Source organism: Bactrocera latifrons, unplaced genomic scaffold (genome assembly GCF_001853355.1).
Source record: "Bactrocera latifrons isolate USDA-ARS-PBARC rearing strain unplaced genomic scaffold, ASM185335v1 scaffold_87, whole genome shotgun sequence".
Lineage (NCBI taxonomy): Eukaryota > Metazoa > Arthropoda > Insecta > Diptera > Tephritidae > Bactrocera > Bactrocera latifrons.
The window spans coordinates 233,677-252,202 of NW_017537567.1; the positions used below are offsets into that span (position 1 = coordinate 233,677).

At 36.1% G+C, this 18,526-nt stretch overlaps 1 protein-coding gene across 1 annotated transcript in view; it reads left to right on the forward strand.

Moving 5' to 3' along the window:
- Positions 1-18,526, forward strand: part of LOC108977333 (rho GTPase-activating protein 21) — a gene marked incomplete in the record, with an annotated part of 109,524 nt that overhangs the window by 45,066 nt on the left and 45,932 nt on the right. Inside the window, 3 exon segments of the mRNA XM_018946953.1 lie at positions 2,214-3,177; positions 5,844-6,080; positions 6,220-6,650. Of these exon segments, the coding sequence (XP_018802498.1) occupies positions 3,043-3,177; positions 5,844-6,080; positions 6,220-6,650 (803 nt within the window).

An 18,526-nucleotide genomic window follows, 5' to 3' on the forward strand; every position in this document is an offset into this window, starting at 1 on the left:
CTCTATTAACGTTTTGAGCTTAATGTCTGCACAAAAATACTAAATCACACCTGAGTGTTTCGTATGTATAGATGTGCTTATGCATGGGTATGTGTGAAAATGTTGCTGCGCAGGCGCAAATACAGCCGAAATAGCGTAAAAGCAAGCGAACCAGCTGAGGTGATGGTATTAGTGATGAATTGCCCATGTGCTAGACAATGGGTCAGTGACCAGCAGACACACACACACGTCTAACGAATTTTGTTGCAATAATCGCATCATGGCAGCGTCGTCACAGCGGCATTAAATTTTAATTGAATTTTACAATATTTTTCATAAAAGTCACTTTCCCGCTGTGAGCGGCGCTGACACGCGTGCGCCTTTACTCGCCCATAAATGCTTGAGTTCACTCTGGTTGTTGTTGCAGTGATTTGCAATGCTTGTTGTCATGGTTGCTTGTTTTTTTTTTTATTAAATTTATTTTACACCATTTATTATTTATTGTTTATTATGTATTTTAAGCATTAAATCATTACAACAGCACAGCGTGCAAGAGACTGTGGCAATATAGTAAATACAAGTCGTGTGTTTAACGGTTAAACGCAATTTGTTGCTATGATTTTTGATTAATTTTTAATTACATGTTAGGTGTGTTGTTGTTGCGCGGTTCGTTAATTTGTTTGCAAAATCAGCAACTTGCAAACTTGAATACAAAAATATATGTGCATTAGGGTGCGCAAATAGTTAACCTAACCTAATTAATTTATGTGTTAACACTGATGAATAGATAAGACAAAATTTTTAGTTTTATTTTAGAAAATGTGGATGAGCAATCTGACTGTTCCACTAAACATATTATATTAAATGGTCAAGCTTAGTCGATGTATAAAATGTATACACGCGAACTAGTCCCTCCGTTTTTGAGTTTTTGATCAGAAATTTGGCAGATAGTTCTTTCTCCCCAGCAAGCTGCTCTTTTGTCGGTAGCATCGATATTGGATCACTATAGCATATAGCTGTTATACAAACTGAGCGACTGAAATCAAGTTCCTCTATGGAATAATTTCTTATTTGTCGAGATATGTTCACGAAATTTGACATGAGTTTTTGTGAAAGGCGTCGCTCCAATCTCCGAACATATTGTTCAGATCCGAGTACTATATCATATAGCTGCCATACAAACTGAACGATTAAAATTAAATTCGTGTATGGAAAACTTTTTTGTTTGACAAGATATCTTCACGAAATGTGGCAAGGATTTCTTTCCAAGGCAACGGTACATTCTCCGAAGAAATTGTTCAATTCGTACCACTGTAGCATATAGCTGCCATACAAACTGACCCAAGAAAATCAAAACAAAAATGTTATATACTCTTTTATGATATAAGAAAAGCACCTGTCACGGTGCAGCTAAAATTAAAATTCTCTCATTAATTTTCACCAATGGATTCAATAGCATAGTTGTTGGGTCACCCTACTCTGTATGTACATATATCAGTGTCTGCTGACTGCGCGAATTTGGATTAAAAATGTTTATCTGCTTTGGTGTTGTAACCAATACATTTTGCAGCAAGCTGAAATTAAATTTAGAAAACCAATTTGCTCCTCGTCTGCCACAGCTGAGCTTTGTTTGCGGAAATAATCAATTCGTTCCGAGTGCTCCAATAGAGTTTTGGCGCAATTCGCTAATTTTGTGTAATTTTCATGATTACCTATGTGTTTTTGTTGTTTTATTTTTTGGTTTTCTTTGACACCGGAAATGAGGTTTAAAGTTTCGCTCGCAAATTAGTTTTTGATTTTTTGTTATTTTTGATAAATTTTTTTTTGTTATTTTTGTATTTGTTTTTTATTTTTGTTCAATTTGTTATTTTTTATTTTGTACATAATTTTTGTTTTTAGTTTTTATATCTCTTTATTTTCAATTTTTATTAATTATTGTGTTATGGTTTACGTGCCAGTTAACTTAGCGGTAATATTATTATTGTCCATTGGTAATTTAGCTAATTGGCGCGGCATGCCACACACGCTTACAGGAAGTGTCTATAAATATATTTGAGCTTTCCTTCCGTATTTTATAAACTTAATTACCTTAAAGCAGACAACTAACCTGATCCATTTCTATATTTTTTTTGCCTTTATTTCAGATTATGTATATAGTACAAGCGGCAAATGCATCATAAACAACAACAAAAAACATGGTGTGAAAAGTTAAAAACAAAAAAAAAAAAAAAAAATCTCTCAAAACGGAACAGGAACAATGTGAATCAACAGCATGACTTAATGAAAATCGAAACTCAGCAAGTCGAAGTCTGAAGGTGGAAGTCGAAATTCCCAAAAAGCGGGTGGTGAGTGAGGGTGCAACAGAGGCCGAAGAAGCCTTACGTTGAAGCGGACCAATATCAAACGATATGGTATACGATGAGCAGCGAAGAACGCAGGACTACAGCGAAGGACTAAAGCAAGCCACCGATGGTTGTACATAAGTGTAATTGCATGACGCACAAAAACCCGGATCAGACCGCATAATCCCCTACGAAAACGGAGTACAAGAAAGTACAAGGAAAAGCAAAAAGTTTAAATGAAATAAAATAAACTCAAAACGAAAACTAAAAAAGTTGTAATATAAAGCATACAGCAAAATCACACAAGTTACAACAACAAAGGCGACCCTAAAAAAACAACCTGAAATTACCATTTATAGCGCAAATGTATGTAAGCACAAATGGGGACATTTTGAGAACGCGCACAGCCAACAACGCATGGCTTCAACAATAACAACAACAACAGCAAGCACCAACTACAACCAACATTGCCAACTCACCGTTACTAAATACTATAATCAACCTTTTTTCGCCCGTCTCCGACGTCCGTCAACGTAATAAGTAAAATACCATAGAAGTGACATTAAGACAGTGACCGCCAGCATACCTACCGCACACAAAAGCAAAAAGGAATATACTTGTTAATAATAGTAGCTGTAATAGCAGTAATAGTTGTGCTGCCGCAAACTCACCGTTATTTGAAACAAAAAACAAACAAAAACTAGCCGCATTTGCCAAAAAAATGTTGCAAGACACCAATAGTAGCGCCATACAGCCAAAAGTCGTTGTAATACGACGACGTCCGAATCAAGGTTTCGGTTTTACGCTGCGTCATTTCATTGCCTATCCACCGGAAGATGATCCCTCTTGGCCACAGGTAAGCCGCGTTAAAGTTAAAGTACATATGCCTCAACAAAATATACCAACCATTATCTTACACATACCGGGGGTATTACATTTATTTGCCCGACGGTCACTTGAATGAGTTACGCATGTGTGCGACTTTTGCATATAAAGTCAGCCTGAGGGGGTGCGCTGAAAGTTCGAAATGTGTGCCTTGATGTTTTGAAACTTAGTTCTAGACATTATTTTGATTTTTTTTTTTAGATAAAAAGTCTTAGATCTACGTTGGCAACTTACGCCCTAGTACTGAAGCTTTGGATTCGCGATCGTTGTTTAATGACCAGTTTCTGTGCGACTGCGAGGTCCAAAGTTCATCTTACCGCAATAGTAGGAATTCATTATAAAATCTCCATTGCCATCTTACGTCCTAACACTAGACCTTTAGATCGAGCGGTCCTTGGTTGATGACCTGCTTAAGGCCGACTTGGTCCTTTTGGCCAAGAATTGAACTCAGGAGATAAACTGCTTGTCCTTAACAAAGTGCGCCTTGTCGCAATAGTAGAAACTCATTCTAAACATTCGTAAGGCTAGACCTTTTGTTGGATGTCAGTTGTAAAATTTGTATGGAAGAAGGGGTGTTGGAAACATCCAGCTATTATCACCTCCATTGTCTAGCTTTCTCAAGATTGATTTCTGAGGAGACAATCGAAACTGAAAGTAGCCGCCTTAACAGATTTGTGATAGACATGAAGCGCTTTATCGATTTATGAGAGTTTTATGACCAGTCACTTATATAGTATATCAGTTACCACAACGGGCCGATATGATAAGCTGTTCACGTGAGGTAACTGTTAGGTTCAACCTTTTAGCTACACTAACTTAAGCAAAAAACTAACAAATTTGGTGTGATTGTTAAAAAGGCATTCTCTTAAATCGTCCAAGTTCTCAAGGAGAGAAACTAAATTCATAAATGTCGTTTTAACAAAGCTGCGGATATATTAATCTTATTTATTTGAACTGAAGAGCTCAGTTTCAAAGGTATAAATATTTTCTATTTTTGGCACCTTCCAACTTTAAAACATCCTCATCCTTCAACACCTTAACCAAGCCGTTTATGTTCCACCAATATTCTGGAAACGTTTATAGTCCATTTCCAAATTTTCACGTATCGCCAAAATCTACTATAGATGACGGCTCTTATTTTAGATGTTTTCAATATGTTTTGACCTATTAATTGAGACAAAAAGTCTCCAAAATTGCCTCTTTTGCAAAGTTATGAAAAGTCTTTCACTCTCATTTTAGAATGCTGATAGTGCTTTCGTGGTTTAGAACCCTAAAACGCTCTTACAGTGTATTTCTTAAAGTTCTCGAGAATTGTTACATCCTTATCGTTGTAGCGACAGAATTCTGCCGACTTGACGAACTTGTTCCGTCCTGTTTGTTGACGCCTTTCTTAGCTTGCTTTGCGGATCTAGATATATTTTCAATGGTGACGTTTATTATTTCAAAATCGTTTGAAAGCTCGATCAATTTATTGTTCCAGAGGTTAAATTACTTTGAAACATAATATCGAGGACTTACTCTGCAGAAACCAGAATTCACTCGGATACTGTCGGTGAAGCTGTTCTCCCATTAATTCATTAATAACGAGTCATGTAGGGAAGAACTACTCGAACATTTTATATCCTTTTGATAAGGTCTTCATGGCGACTGAGACCTCAGTCACACTTTTCCGTACCAGATGAAATACCGAAGTCGGGACCTAAAATTTATTACTTTTGCGAAAAGCGATTTAGGTTCTACCATTTATAACCAGCTGATGTTTACCGTAAAGAATCATGCGCACATAGCGAACTTCCGTCAAGCGCCCCAGTTCAGTGTAAAATCAGACGGTCAGTCTACAGTTATTCGCATGCACTTCTGTGTGTGTTGTTTTTGTTGTTCTCCCTGATTTTGTTTGGCTTAAAAGTTTGCCTTTCTTTTATGCTGAGCATTTTCGCTTTTGTTTTTGCCATGCTTCGTTGATTGCCACTTTAAATAACAACACAAACACCTCCAACAATAGCAAAAGTAATACTCGTAAAATAAAAACGAACGTGACGACCGACCAGCACCACAAAAACAGCACTCTTTCGTATTTGCAACCAACAGACATTGCTCGTTTTATTTAGTTTTATTTTTTCACAGCAGTCATTATAAATACATACATTTGAGAAAAAAAAAAACAAAACAAATAAATAAAAACTAAACAAAAATCTACCAACATATCTCTTACACCACCGCCCCCTCTCGCCTCTTTGGCTTTATTATTATGTTACTTTTTTTTTTTTTTTTTTTTTTTTTTTTTTTTTTTTTTTTTTTTTTTTTTTTTTTTTTTTTTTTTTTTGCTTTATTTTGCACACTTTCTCACACTTAACCGTCGAGCAACTCATTCACTCACTCAATTTTCTGCTTTTATTTCACCTCTTTCGCACACGAATCTCAACACACACACCGACGCTGTCGCCGATTTCCACTGTGACTCCAATTGCTGCTCTCGTCGCCGCCGCTCGATTTTTCGGTGTTGTTGGCTCACTTTGACTGCCGTTGCGTTGCGTTGTTGGATTGTTGACTTGACTCGACTTGGCTTGGCTTGGCTTGGTTGACTGGCTGGCTGGTTGGCTCGCTGACTAACTAACCGACTGGCTTTGGCGTGTGTAGGAAGCATCTGATCCGTACCACCACCAAGTGAAAGCGATGGAAACCATTTTCATAAAAGAAGTTCAAACGAACGGACCTGCTCACTACGCCAACCTGCAGACGGGCGATCGCGTTCTAATGGTGAACAACACACCCATCGCCGGGCTTGCGTACAGTACAATCGTGTCGATGATTAAGCAAACGCCTTCAGTGTTGACACTGCATGTGGTGCCCAAGGAGTGCGACGTACTGCAGATGGTAAGTACACCACTTTTTGTGTTTTTTTTTTGCTTTTATTTATATTTATGACAAATTACTAATAACCATATTCCTGTCCATTTGCACATTTCCGTCTCCGTCTCCGTCGCTGGCATTGCTCACCTCCACCAACCCGCAGCATTATACGAGTATCGCGCACACACCAGAAACCAATCGTCTTGCCACAGCGCCACGACCTATACCATCGCCCGTGACTGTGGGCAATGGTAATGCAGCTGGCGCATTAATACCAATCACACCAGCTGTTGCAGCGTCTGCGACTGCATCTGCATCTACATCGGCATCGACAACAAAATCATTTTCACACCAACAGCAGCAATTGATCTCATATCCACAGCTGAGTGGTGGTACTAGTGGCGGTGTTGTTGTTGGCGGCGCCGGTGGAAAGGCTAGTCGTTCGGGCAGTGTTACGAGCTCGGGTAGCAGCAGCTTCCGTCCCACAGCGGTGGGGAGCGGCGAGTTTATCGATATGTCATCGCAGGGATTGCACCAGCACAACAGCGGCCGTTTGCTGATACGCGACGATGGCGGCGGTGCATTTCTGTCGCGGTAAGTGCGCAAATATTTAAAAACATACAAATACACGTGTATAAATATTATTTTATGGGAAATTTATTCGTTCTGCAAATTATGCAACTCAACATTTACTCGCCACTTTATTTATATTTTGCTGGAAAGTGCAGAGCATTTTATTCTTAAAGAGCGTGTGGTTCTGTACTCATGAGTTGTAAATGTGATTATTTGTGTATTTGATTATTCGTGTTTGCGTGATTTTTAACTCCGAAATAAGAAATTATTTTAATTGTGTGTCAAAGTGTAGTTGTGAATCTGTGTACTTATTAGCGAATTTATACCTATGAGCATATAAATATATGTGTTTGTGCACTGTCTCTTCGATGCTTGGAACGTCTACATATATCAAATATGTAGCTTCTGTGCTCTTGAAGTAATAAATAATAATTCTTCTGTTACGAGTTTTTCGATGTCTAATCTAACAGTGCTAATATGGACGCATTTTCGTGAATAGATCCTATAGTACTTTGGTACTCAATAAATAATAAATATTCATATTTCTTTTGCTTATCGCCGCCAGTCTGTGTATACGAGTGTCGTTCGAAAAGTACTTAGCCTACAAAATAAAACGAAAATATTGGAAAATTGGTGATTAATTTCTCAAGATTAGCCTTTTAGTTTGAGATACTTTCCTAAGCAACGCACCCAACTTTTTTTAAATTTTATTTGAGAAATGTACTTTCTGGCCTAATTTTCAACTTTCGTGGCTAGTATAGGGGGTTTCAATAATGGCTCTGCAAAAGTAAACCGATAGGAACAGCAAACGACGCCATGTTTTTTCTGCTCATTTCCTCCATAAGGTTTGCCATTTCATCATGGAAAGGTACGCGATATCAATAAAATTCTTTATTATTGCGAAAGTACATTCAATTGTAGCGCTCTTATTGAAAACAACTTTACATCTGTGCAGGTTCTTCAGCATAGTTTTGACTGCTCTTTATGTGCGCCTTTATTCTATTAGTTGGGTTGGTTCGGTCCTATAAGTTAAAGTATAAGAGCTTTTACTAAATAGAACATCAACATTTTATGATATTTGAACCTGCAAACCCTTAATAAACCTAAATTAAAAATTATAATCCAAAAATTTCAAATGCGATATAGTTTCAGGTGCTAGGACAAGCCAGTATTTCCTTCTGGCTACTTTCTTAAGGGGGTAGGCTAGCCTCGAGCATCGCCTTAACGTCGACAATTTATTTTGGGAGTAGTTAGAAATTAATCGAATTTTTTTTAATGATATCTGTAACACTTATTTTAGCATATAAAATATTAGATTAACATTTTAATACAAAATGGTGGCTATTGTGCCGTAGATTGAAGCAAGCACTCGAAAAAAGCGGCCAGAAAAGTTCAATTCATTACTCAAAACTCAAAACTGGGAGAACTTGGCTGGGAAGTTTTGATGCATCCACCATATAGGCCTGGCCTTGCACCATCGGACTACCATTAGATAAGCGATTTCACATATGTATCCCTAAAAAAATCCAGCGGTCTAGATCGATTGATCTTGGATGCCACGTCAAAGGCCCACGAAGCGTGATTATACGCTCACCAAACGTTTCTTTCAATTAATTGTTTCGCTGGCTGCATGGCATTTAGCACCGTTCTATTGTAACCAAAGGTCGTGCACATCAGTATTCTTCATTTCAGGCACGAAAAGATTATTAATCATGGCCGTATAGCCTTAGAATCGGCTTAATTTTTGAAGAAAAATATAGGCCAATGATTCACCATTGAGCTAAACAATGGCTTGTTGATTATCATCACTTCGAATGCGACAGTTTGTTTTATTAACACAGCCATTCAACCATAAGTGAGGTTCATTACTGAACAACATTTTTTTCCGAAACATTATTTTGGTAATAAAATTGCATTATTTGAAATGTTATTCCGAAGTTGATGTTGATTACGAAATGGCAAACCAAACTGCTTATAAATCAACTAATGGCTATCATAAAAACCTTGGTAATAATACAGTCTCATTGAAAACTTTTAAAAGCCGCAAGTCTCCGTTTAAAGCTTTATGTAGTGAAACCGACTAAAAACTTCGTTATTAATTTATTTTTTTAGGACTTATAATTGTACTTTAAGCAAAAGAAACATGTTTTTTTGAGAATTGTACACTGGTCCTACCCTTTAATGCTAGATTTGTAGGATCTAAAGAGCCTGGAATGATCGTGTTGAGTATTCTATCAAATTTTGCAATAACCTTGGCGGGTTTTCAAACAAAGTAGTACTTTGTGTGATTGAAAAAATTGTGGTTATTAAAAAAAGGAAATCAAATAATTAAAAAATTTAGATATTCATGTCTTTCGATATTAAAAACCATTAATAGCCACAGATATGCACAAATTGAGAAAAATAAACATTAAGCTACTTAATATCGAATGTTTAATTATTATCTAGTTTTGCCTCTAAAAGGCATAGCATAAATTTTAGCTGCCATTTACCACTTAGCACACGCCACACAGCTTAAATTATCTGCACACACACATAAGTACAGAGATTGTAAATATAATGCATATGCATATTTAGATAAATTCGCAATATATTTAATAATAATATCACAATCATTATAATCTCATAAACAAGTAAGCTGAGCGGTTAAGTCAAGGCACTTTATGTGCTGACGTCAGCGCAGAAACAAAGAAACAGCAACAAAATTTCGCAAATTCCCTTGCGCAGGTGACCAATTGACGGACCGACTGCTCGTGTTTAGACTGCATAAACAGTTAGCGAGATAGTAACTGTTGCTGCAACAACAGCCTCTCTTCCATTCTGCAATCAACGCTTATTAGCAGGCCGCTTTGCGGTTGTTCCTCAAACACAAATATACGTATATGTTTCAATTTCGACTATTTTGCAAAATTCATTTGAGTATGTTTGTATATTTTTGTGCCGCATAGCATATGCGCATGTATTTATCTTGTCTGCATTCTTCTTCATTTAATTCAATTATCTGTAACTCTTGTATTCTGCTGGAAATCATACTAGCTCGTTATTGTGACGTTCATCGCGGCATTTGTTATGGAAATGAGTGCAAAAATTACGCGAATACCCTGTAGGAAATCGTGTCGTAATTTTGAAAGTTTCAAACATTTTTATTTTAAATGTTATTTTTGAACTTGAGCATGTCGGGGTTTAAATAGCAAATTATTCAAAAAAAACCTTCGGCGAAAGATCTTTTCTAAAACTAATGTGTCGGTTAGATTATGACGACCATATGACTTTTGTTCTTTCTATTTGGTTCTATACTCGTTTGAGGTACTTACATTGTACTTCTGAGCAATCTTTCTCAAAATCGTTTCCGCTCAAAACGACAGGCAATACAAAAAAAAAAAAAGAAGCATTTTAGAGAACTTTATAATCAAATTTGACTCCAACTGTCCTCTTTTGAGCCCAAAACAACCATGCCAGCGATCAATCCAATTTTCAATACACTTGTTATGACGCTCGGCTTGGATGACCTTCAGAAAATGACTTTTACTGCCTTTAATGTACTCTTAACTAATTTTCCAAAGTGGATTTTCCAGTTAGATAGACGATGACTATGTTTGGCCGGAAGTCAGTTCCGACCATGGTAGCACGTGGCGGCGCATTATCGTGGTAAAAAATCCCTGCCGGATAGGAATGCCGCTCACGAAGAATTTATTTAACTAGATACCTAAAAACGGCTGTCCCTGTCGAATGAATTAATGGATTAATTAAGACGGATACCTCGATTTTTGACCGACTTCGTTTTTTTCGGTTTCGGACATTTCCGTTTTCGTTTTCATAAACCCACTGGTTGGACCATAGGGAGAGGGAGGCATTCATGTTGCACGCTGGACACATATTTGATATATCCGAGTCGATTCCGGCCGGATAAGTAGGAGTTTAACTTGCTACAGTATCCATAACGAAGCTGCGCAAGGGCCACTCTTGATTCTCGCGGCAACTTTCGTCTGCAATGGATGGTGGTTTGACTTGAAGGTGTTATGGTTCCATTGTGAATGGCGGTCAGTGCATGTTTGAAGTTAGTTAAGTACGAAGTCTAATTGCCGTATTGTCTTATGTCGTTGAAGAAGAACCTCTTAATGCTCCTGGAAAGCGGTTATGCTCAAAGATTTCTGCGAAAGCACCCCAACAGAAACAGAGAAGAGTTCATTATGCGCCTTAACTGAGAGCATGCGGGTCTCATTTTACAGATGTCCGATATGAGACATCATAGGCCTCCCGTAACAGTCCAGTCCAGTACTTTGGTACCTACAAAAAAGAAGTCGAAATACTCTGCTCTCTCTCTGATTCGAGAGAAAAAATCAATTTAAATATTATATACACAATTAAATTTTTACCTCATAATGCTCATTTGAACCCAAAGACAACAGTTTATCTCTCTTGATATCTAACATTTCTTGCGGGGTATTTTTCTCTACAAAACTTTATTCATACATATGTATATTTATGTATGAATAAAGAATTACAACAACAAAAGTCAAGCTTTTGTAATAAATAAAAGAAAAATCTTAAATATCAACAGCGTCAATTTATGCTCAGTAAACGCCACGCTTAGTTCCATCATTAACGTCATTATTAAGCGCACTCTCCTTACCAGTCACAGCTCAAGCGGCAGCTCCACAATCATTTTTATAAGAAAATACAACAATGCCAATAACACGAAGCGTACCCACAATTACCGCATCAGTGCCTGCAATCATCGCTTGTAGTAAAATAGTTGATGGTTGTGTTCCTCATTCCAACACGACGCCGCCGCCGCCGAAATGAGATGAAAAAATGCGCTGTTGAGGGTCTGAGATGATTTCATCGAGCTTATTTAATTTGCCATGTCTGCGCGTTTGTCATTCTTTAGCATAGCAAAAATTATCATTATTGTGTATATTATTTAACTTTTTTGCTGTGACATTGTTATACCCTGATCGGGGTATATTAAGTTTGAGGCGCGAAATTTGTTAATCCACAAGAAAATGTGCATTAGTCACTCGACTTTTTGAGATATCGATCTGAAATTTTGCACATGTCCTTTTCTCTCTAAGAAGAGAAGAAATTTGGCTGAAACGTCGATATCGGACCGCTATAGCATGTAGCTGTCATACAAACTGATCCATCAAACTCATGACCTTGTATAGAAAACTTTTTTATTTGACAAAATATCTTTATGAAATTCGGCATAGATTATTATACCAGAGAATGCTACAATATCCTAACAAATTGTTCAGATCGGACACCTATAGCATATATCTGTCATATAAACTGAGCTACCAACAGTTTCTTGTATGGCGAACTTTTTTTTTTTGACAAAATATCTTCACGAAATTTCGCATGGACTATAATCTAAAGATAAAAAATTATRTTACCTTCGAAGAAATAGTACTGATCGGGCCACTATAACATATACCTGCCATACAAAATGATCGATCGAAATCAAGTTTTTGTATGGAAATCTTTTCTAAATCAATCTACGAACATATTGTTCAGATTGGACCACTAAAGCATATAGCTGCCATACAATCTAAGCGATCAAAATGGAGATAAAAATCTTTTTGTACCCTTCTATGTTATAAAGAATGCGCCTGTGAAGGGTATTATGGCTTCAGTGCAGTCGAAGTAAAATTTTTGGCTTGTTTTTGTTTTTAATTTTCTCATTTTTATTTGCGCCTGCATTATTTTTATGTGTTAATTGTGATATTTTTGCGATTCCGTCGTGCAATCGTGTGTCGACTTAAATTGCTTATGAGTAAATATATTTATATGTACATATGTGCCAATGTATGTGTCCATCATCAGTTTTGAAATGAAATTCGCAATTTATTTGATTTATTAGCAATAAAAAGTGTCTGTATATATTATATTTCTTATTATAAATATTCCCGCATTACACACGTTCTGCCAAAGTTGTTTTGGTTTTTTGCATTATTTTTACTTTTAATTGCATTGCCTGCGCTTATTTGTTTCCCGTGAGATAAGCATGTCAGTGATAAGCGTCAAGAGTACAATTTGTTGGTTTTTTATTTTGTTTTTTTTCTTCTTAAAAAAACTTGCATATTCATATAATTATAGCCCGGCTTATTATGGACGTTCCCTTTTTAACATAACTGCAATATTTGCTGCTTTTATTAAAAAATATATACCAAAATATGCACATTTGTGTGTAAATTTTACTGCACACATGACGTTCGCAATGACCTTGCCCTTGTTTGAGTTCATCTTCGCTGTGAAATCGCAGGCGGAAGATATCCTCTCTGCATATATGTATATAAGTAGGTATGTATGTTTCATATATTACTTGCTTACAAACATATATATGTGGTGCTGTGGGTGCATATGTGTAATAAAGTTAATGCAATGAGAACTTGAACAAGTTATCCAAAATATACTTACATACATATGTGCATATTTACTTGCAGTACAGTAATCTTCAAGCTGCAATTACAATAATGTCCAAAAATATATATTTGCGTATATGCATTTTTAATATTTGAAGAACTGATTTTATAAATAATGTACTATATAGTTTTCTGTGCTAATAAATTTGATAATATCTTTATATGTAATATGTATCTTAATCTATCACGATAAAATGGTATTTTTGTACCTTGAGACATCTTTGAGTCTCGATACTAGTAACTGTCTCCGACATGTCTCATAGACTCTTCCTCTCTTTCTGAATCTGTTGGGTTGTTTATCTATGGACACTTAAATACCTTTTTTTGCATTTAATGCATTTCTACAGTTAAATATATATAACACATTTTTTTGGCGTTGAAAGAACAAAGAATTTGTTGGTTTGTCATAAAGAACCTTTCAAAATAATTTTTTTTTAAGAGCTACATATTCCTTACATTCAAGAACTCTTTCGATATTAAATAGCAGTGTATGAAGTGAAGTATCTACTGATCTGCCCTTCGTATATGCGTGCTTTGCCTTGGAATAGCTTCTAAGAGGCGCTGGGGTCCTAATGTGTGCGTTCAAGATTTTCTCTAGCGTTTTCACCAGGAAAGATGTACATTATTGGGTTGTTCCTACCTGCTTAGGTTTGAAAACTACTCTAGACTGTGTGTGTGTCTGTGTGGCATATAGCGGAATTTCAAGCATCCCCTAAAAGGCGTATTTAGCCATAGCACGGATATTCAGAATGCAACCTGTAGCATTGCTGCATTGTGCACCAACTTCTTCAAGTCCCTTATAAGATCTTTAAATTTGTTCCAACATTCCTTGATTTCTGCTAGCTTGGACCAGTTAGTGCATTTCTGTACTTTGGGACTGTAATACCCAAGCTCCTTGTTTCAACAAAGGGGATTCGTTTTGTGGTTGACTAGTAGTGTAGAGCATGCGTAGTAAAGGGCGGTATTTAGGGCATTCGTAAATACTGTCACGCCATTTTAAAGCTCTTCCTGTGAGTTGTACACGCAAGGTCTAAGTCTCATGTCTAAAAATATCTGCCTGTAGAGATCCCAGTTTGTATTTATGGTATTTCTCCGGTCTAATGGTGAAGTATATGTTGCTATGGTCAAAGAACGACGGTGTGCTTAGCACCCTCCAGATTCTCTTCTTGTGTATAGTGTTATGTCTCGAACGTTTCTGGAAGTGGGACAACTGGACTGATTAGACTGTATAAAGGGCGTTAGCAACGGCGCCTACCACCAACGCCTGCTTCCTTCTGCTGGCAATTATGTAGCATATATCAGGGCGCAAGGAGACTCATCCTTGGCATCCTTCACAGTCACAACTTTCAGATCATCTGTGGTAACAATGTTAACAATGACACTATTGGAACTATTAATTATTTAACTTAATTATAACTTCATTTAGACGTTTTGACACTAAATAATCAATTTTCGCTAACATTGTAAAAAAACATATTGCAACTATTTAATATGTAATTCAGTTTCCATTTAGACATGTAGAAAAAACGTTGCCTACATTTAGGCGCTCTAAATAAAAAACATTATTTTTTTGTCTAAAAATTTAATAACAAAGTTTTGTAAAAAATTACATTTACAATAAAAGTTTTTGATCAAACTTTTAAATCAGACCTTGATACAGTTTGGATAAATGCAACCTGTAATTGTAAAAATACGACGTAGTTACACGTGTTTTCCTCTTACATTTCTACATACATACATTGTCACAGTATCAGCTCCACTTATTCACACATTAATTTTCCTGTTTAATTTTATAACATTTGTAATTGTAAGCAGCCGCCTGAGAATTGATTGCAGGAAACACTTTCACACGCCAACTAAAATCGACACACACACATGCATATAAGTGCATACTCACTTACACTTATTACAATGCCAGCCTTTGAGCACACTTCAAGCTCAAACAAGTAGCTGATATATCCGTCGGCATTGTCATAACTTAAATAAACTTTTTCACAAAAGCAACACTACAAATGAACGAGTGACAAACCTGCAAAGTCACACACACACACACACGCACATTTGCATTCATGTCAACACATGAAGTTTTTCACACAAAGTTATACAGGCTTTTACAATTTCGATTTAAAAATCTGTGATTTTTTCACATTTTGCATTTGTTCTGCATATATTTGTACACAATATAGTGAGTATGTATGTATGTGTGTGTATTTATTTATAAATGCGTACTTATACTTTGCATTCTTGCAGTTGAGTAGTGCAAATCGTTGTCCAAATGTGATTGAATTGTGTAAATCGTCCGGTTGTGGGTCCGTGGGCGTCTCATTGTTCGCAGACTTCAGCTGTCAGCAAGTCGTCAGCACTGATGCTTGTGTGATAAAAGTGGTTTGGCGGCGAGAACAATTGTTCTGGTACTTTTTGATAAAATTTGTGCATAAAAAATCATATAGCCTATGTCATATATGGAATGCAGTTCAGTGGTTAAGCAGTTGTTTTCAATARTGGAATCCAAATTATAGTAATATAAAAAAATGATAATAAAAATAATTAATTAAATAAGTAAATTTATGCTTTTGTATACACATACATTCATACATTCACATATGCATTATAAATAACGGTAAATATAATTTGTAATATAATTTTCTGTTTATTTAAGGCAAATTAAGCGCGCGCATGCGCAGTTAATAAACTTGGCGTACATTCATATGTGTTTTGTAATTACTGTTTTTGATTGTTTTATTGCCGTTGAGATATAAAAAAAATGGCAGACATACATACACAGATATTTATATGGGTTATATTTTGGGCAATTTACTTTACTTAAAAAATAATGTTTATTAGCACGTTCCCGATAAATTTCCTCGGCAATTTGTTGCGGTGTAAGTTTTATAATTCAGTGCGGTATATGGCCGCATATGTGCATAAGGGTGGTCCTGAAATATTATTAGAATACTGTTATATTAGCTTTGTTAGGCGTCAGGGTATTATATGGTGACTTATGGCACATAATGCTATTCCTCAAAAATTATGAGAATACTGTTATATTAAGTTTCTTAGGCCTCAGCTGCGATTATACTACAGTAGATGTCATATCAGATAGATAGGTAGAAGATATCTTATATAATTAGACAACTTTGCACCCTAGCTTTTAAATTAGCTACAGATACAAAAAATTTAACTATGATTTATTTAACTACCAGAATCGATATTAAAATAGTTAAAATTTTTACGAATACAATTTTTATCTCGAAAAAATATCGACTACCGGTTTTTATGACGAAAAAACGCTGGTTTGCATTTTTTTAAGACCACCCTAAATACAAAATTTGTACTAACATAATTGGAGATATCATGTACATGATTTTTATTCCGAAAAACACACACGATTTGTTTTTTGTGACTGCCCTAATGTGCTTCAATTATTTTTTGTATAACATTTGAAATCATCACTACCAAAAAGGTCGAAGATATCTCTTCTACGTACAAAATATTTATTTTGAAAAACCGCACATGGATTTTTTGGGTCCACTCTAATATGTACATATATAGACACATGGATATGCATACATACATATGTATGTACATAATTTCGCAAAAAAAATATTTTTTATTTAGTAATCAAAATCGGCACAAAAGTGTCGGAATATATCATATAAAAATATTTTATCCCAACAAATAGCTCGATTTGAATTTTTTTTGGGCTACTATAATATATGTAGTAGTGATAAAATGTGTAGATACTACGTACAAACATTTTAGTTTGGAAAAACCACTCGTTATGATTTTTTAGGACTACCCTAATGTTCAATTTTGATATACTATATACAATTTCTCAACAATTTTAACGATTTTTACTTCATATCGAAAATCAGTACTAAAATAGTCGACGATATTGTCGACGAATTTGTGTTAAGACCACCCTAATATACGAACTATTGTACTTATATAATCGTGGATATCATGTACAAAATCTATATCCCGAACAATTCTATAAGAATTTCTTAGAACTGCCCTAATGCTAATAAACTCATAAAGGTATGCATAATTTCGTTTGATTCCCGCTTATTGTTTCTCTTTACATTTCTTTAAACATTAATATTCATGTATACATACTTACATGCATACATACATTAGATGCTATCATCGCGATTGTGCGCACGCGCGCACACATAATTTTGTAATTAAGCGCGGGTGGAATACCAGCGTGACCAAAGCGCCAAAGCACACACTCCACATATGCCATATACTCACCATTTCCATATTCACCTCTCCGCATTGTGGGTGCCTCTAGTCCCACTGCACACTAAACAATGATAGTGCCGAAGTGTGTATGTATATCGGCCAAAGTGGCAAGCGGTCTATGCGCGCTGTCTGGGCGTCTGTCGGTTTGGCTTGTGCCTGGTGTTTGCTATGGTTCGCTTACAAACTGGCTTCGACACTTTAGCATTTTGGCAGCAGTGTTGCTTCATCAAATCGTGATTTATGAATTCATCAATTTTGCAATTTTTACGTGCTAAGCGCTTGTTATGGTGTCAATGTGTATGCCCCTATATACATATACATACTTATGTATTTATGTTCATTTGTGCTTTGTACAGCCCACTATTCGCTCATGCTTGCTTCTAAATATTGCGAAACCTTTTGAAAATGCACGGAGAAAGCGTATCCACTTAGTGATTTTTTCTCCTAATCCACTTTCATTTAATGAGATTAATTTTTTTTTTTCAAAGACAAAGACAGAAATAAAGGTGAACCTCTTTAATTTGAGCTTGAATTCGACATAACACCACATTAACGACCACCGAAGCCGATGTTGTTAACTCGAGTTATTTTGCGCCAATTTAATGTATAAAAGTGTGTGCAGTTACAGTTTCACTAAGTGCAGAAAAAAAAAATAGTACGGGCTCATGTCATAACTTTGTATTTTTGATTTGCTTAAATAGCTCAGCTGCTCTTATTGTGTATTATGACGTGTTTTTATGATTTTTGCGAGCAATGCATGTCGGACACCACAAGCGTTGGCAGTTTGGCCACATTGTTTGCTTGATAATAATATACTCTTGTGACAAAATTGAGTTGAAAGGCGACAATGCTTCCATTAGTCCCCATATTTTCAACAAATAATTTTCAGGTTGCAAGAGTATGAAATGTTCAGCTAAACCCAAACTTAGCCCTTAATTACTTGTTGGAAGTAAATTTTAACCTTTTGTAAAAAATTTTATGTTGTAAACTAGTCACGAAGGATTATATCTATTAGTCTGATAGGCTATTTCAATTTACTGGCGTAAACACCACTTACGCGATTATAGCCGAGTTAACACCAGCGTGCCAGTCGTTTCTTTTTTTCCCAATTTGGCGCGAATTGGAGATTCCAAGCGAAGCCAGGTCCTTCTCCATCTGGTCCTTCCAACGAAGTGGAGGTCTTCCTCTTCCTCTGCTTCCCCCGGCGGGTACTGCGTCGAATACTTT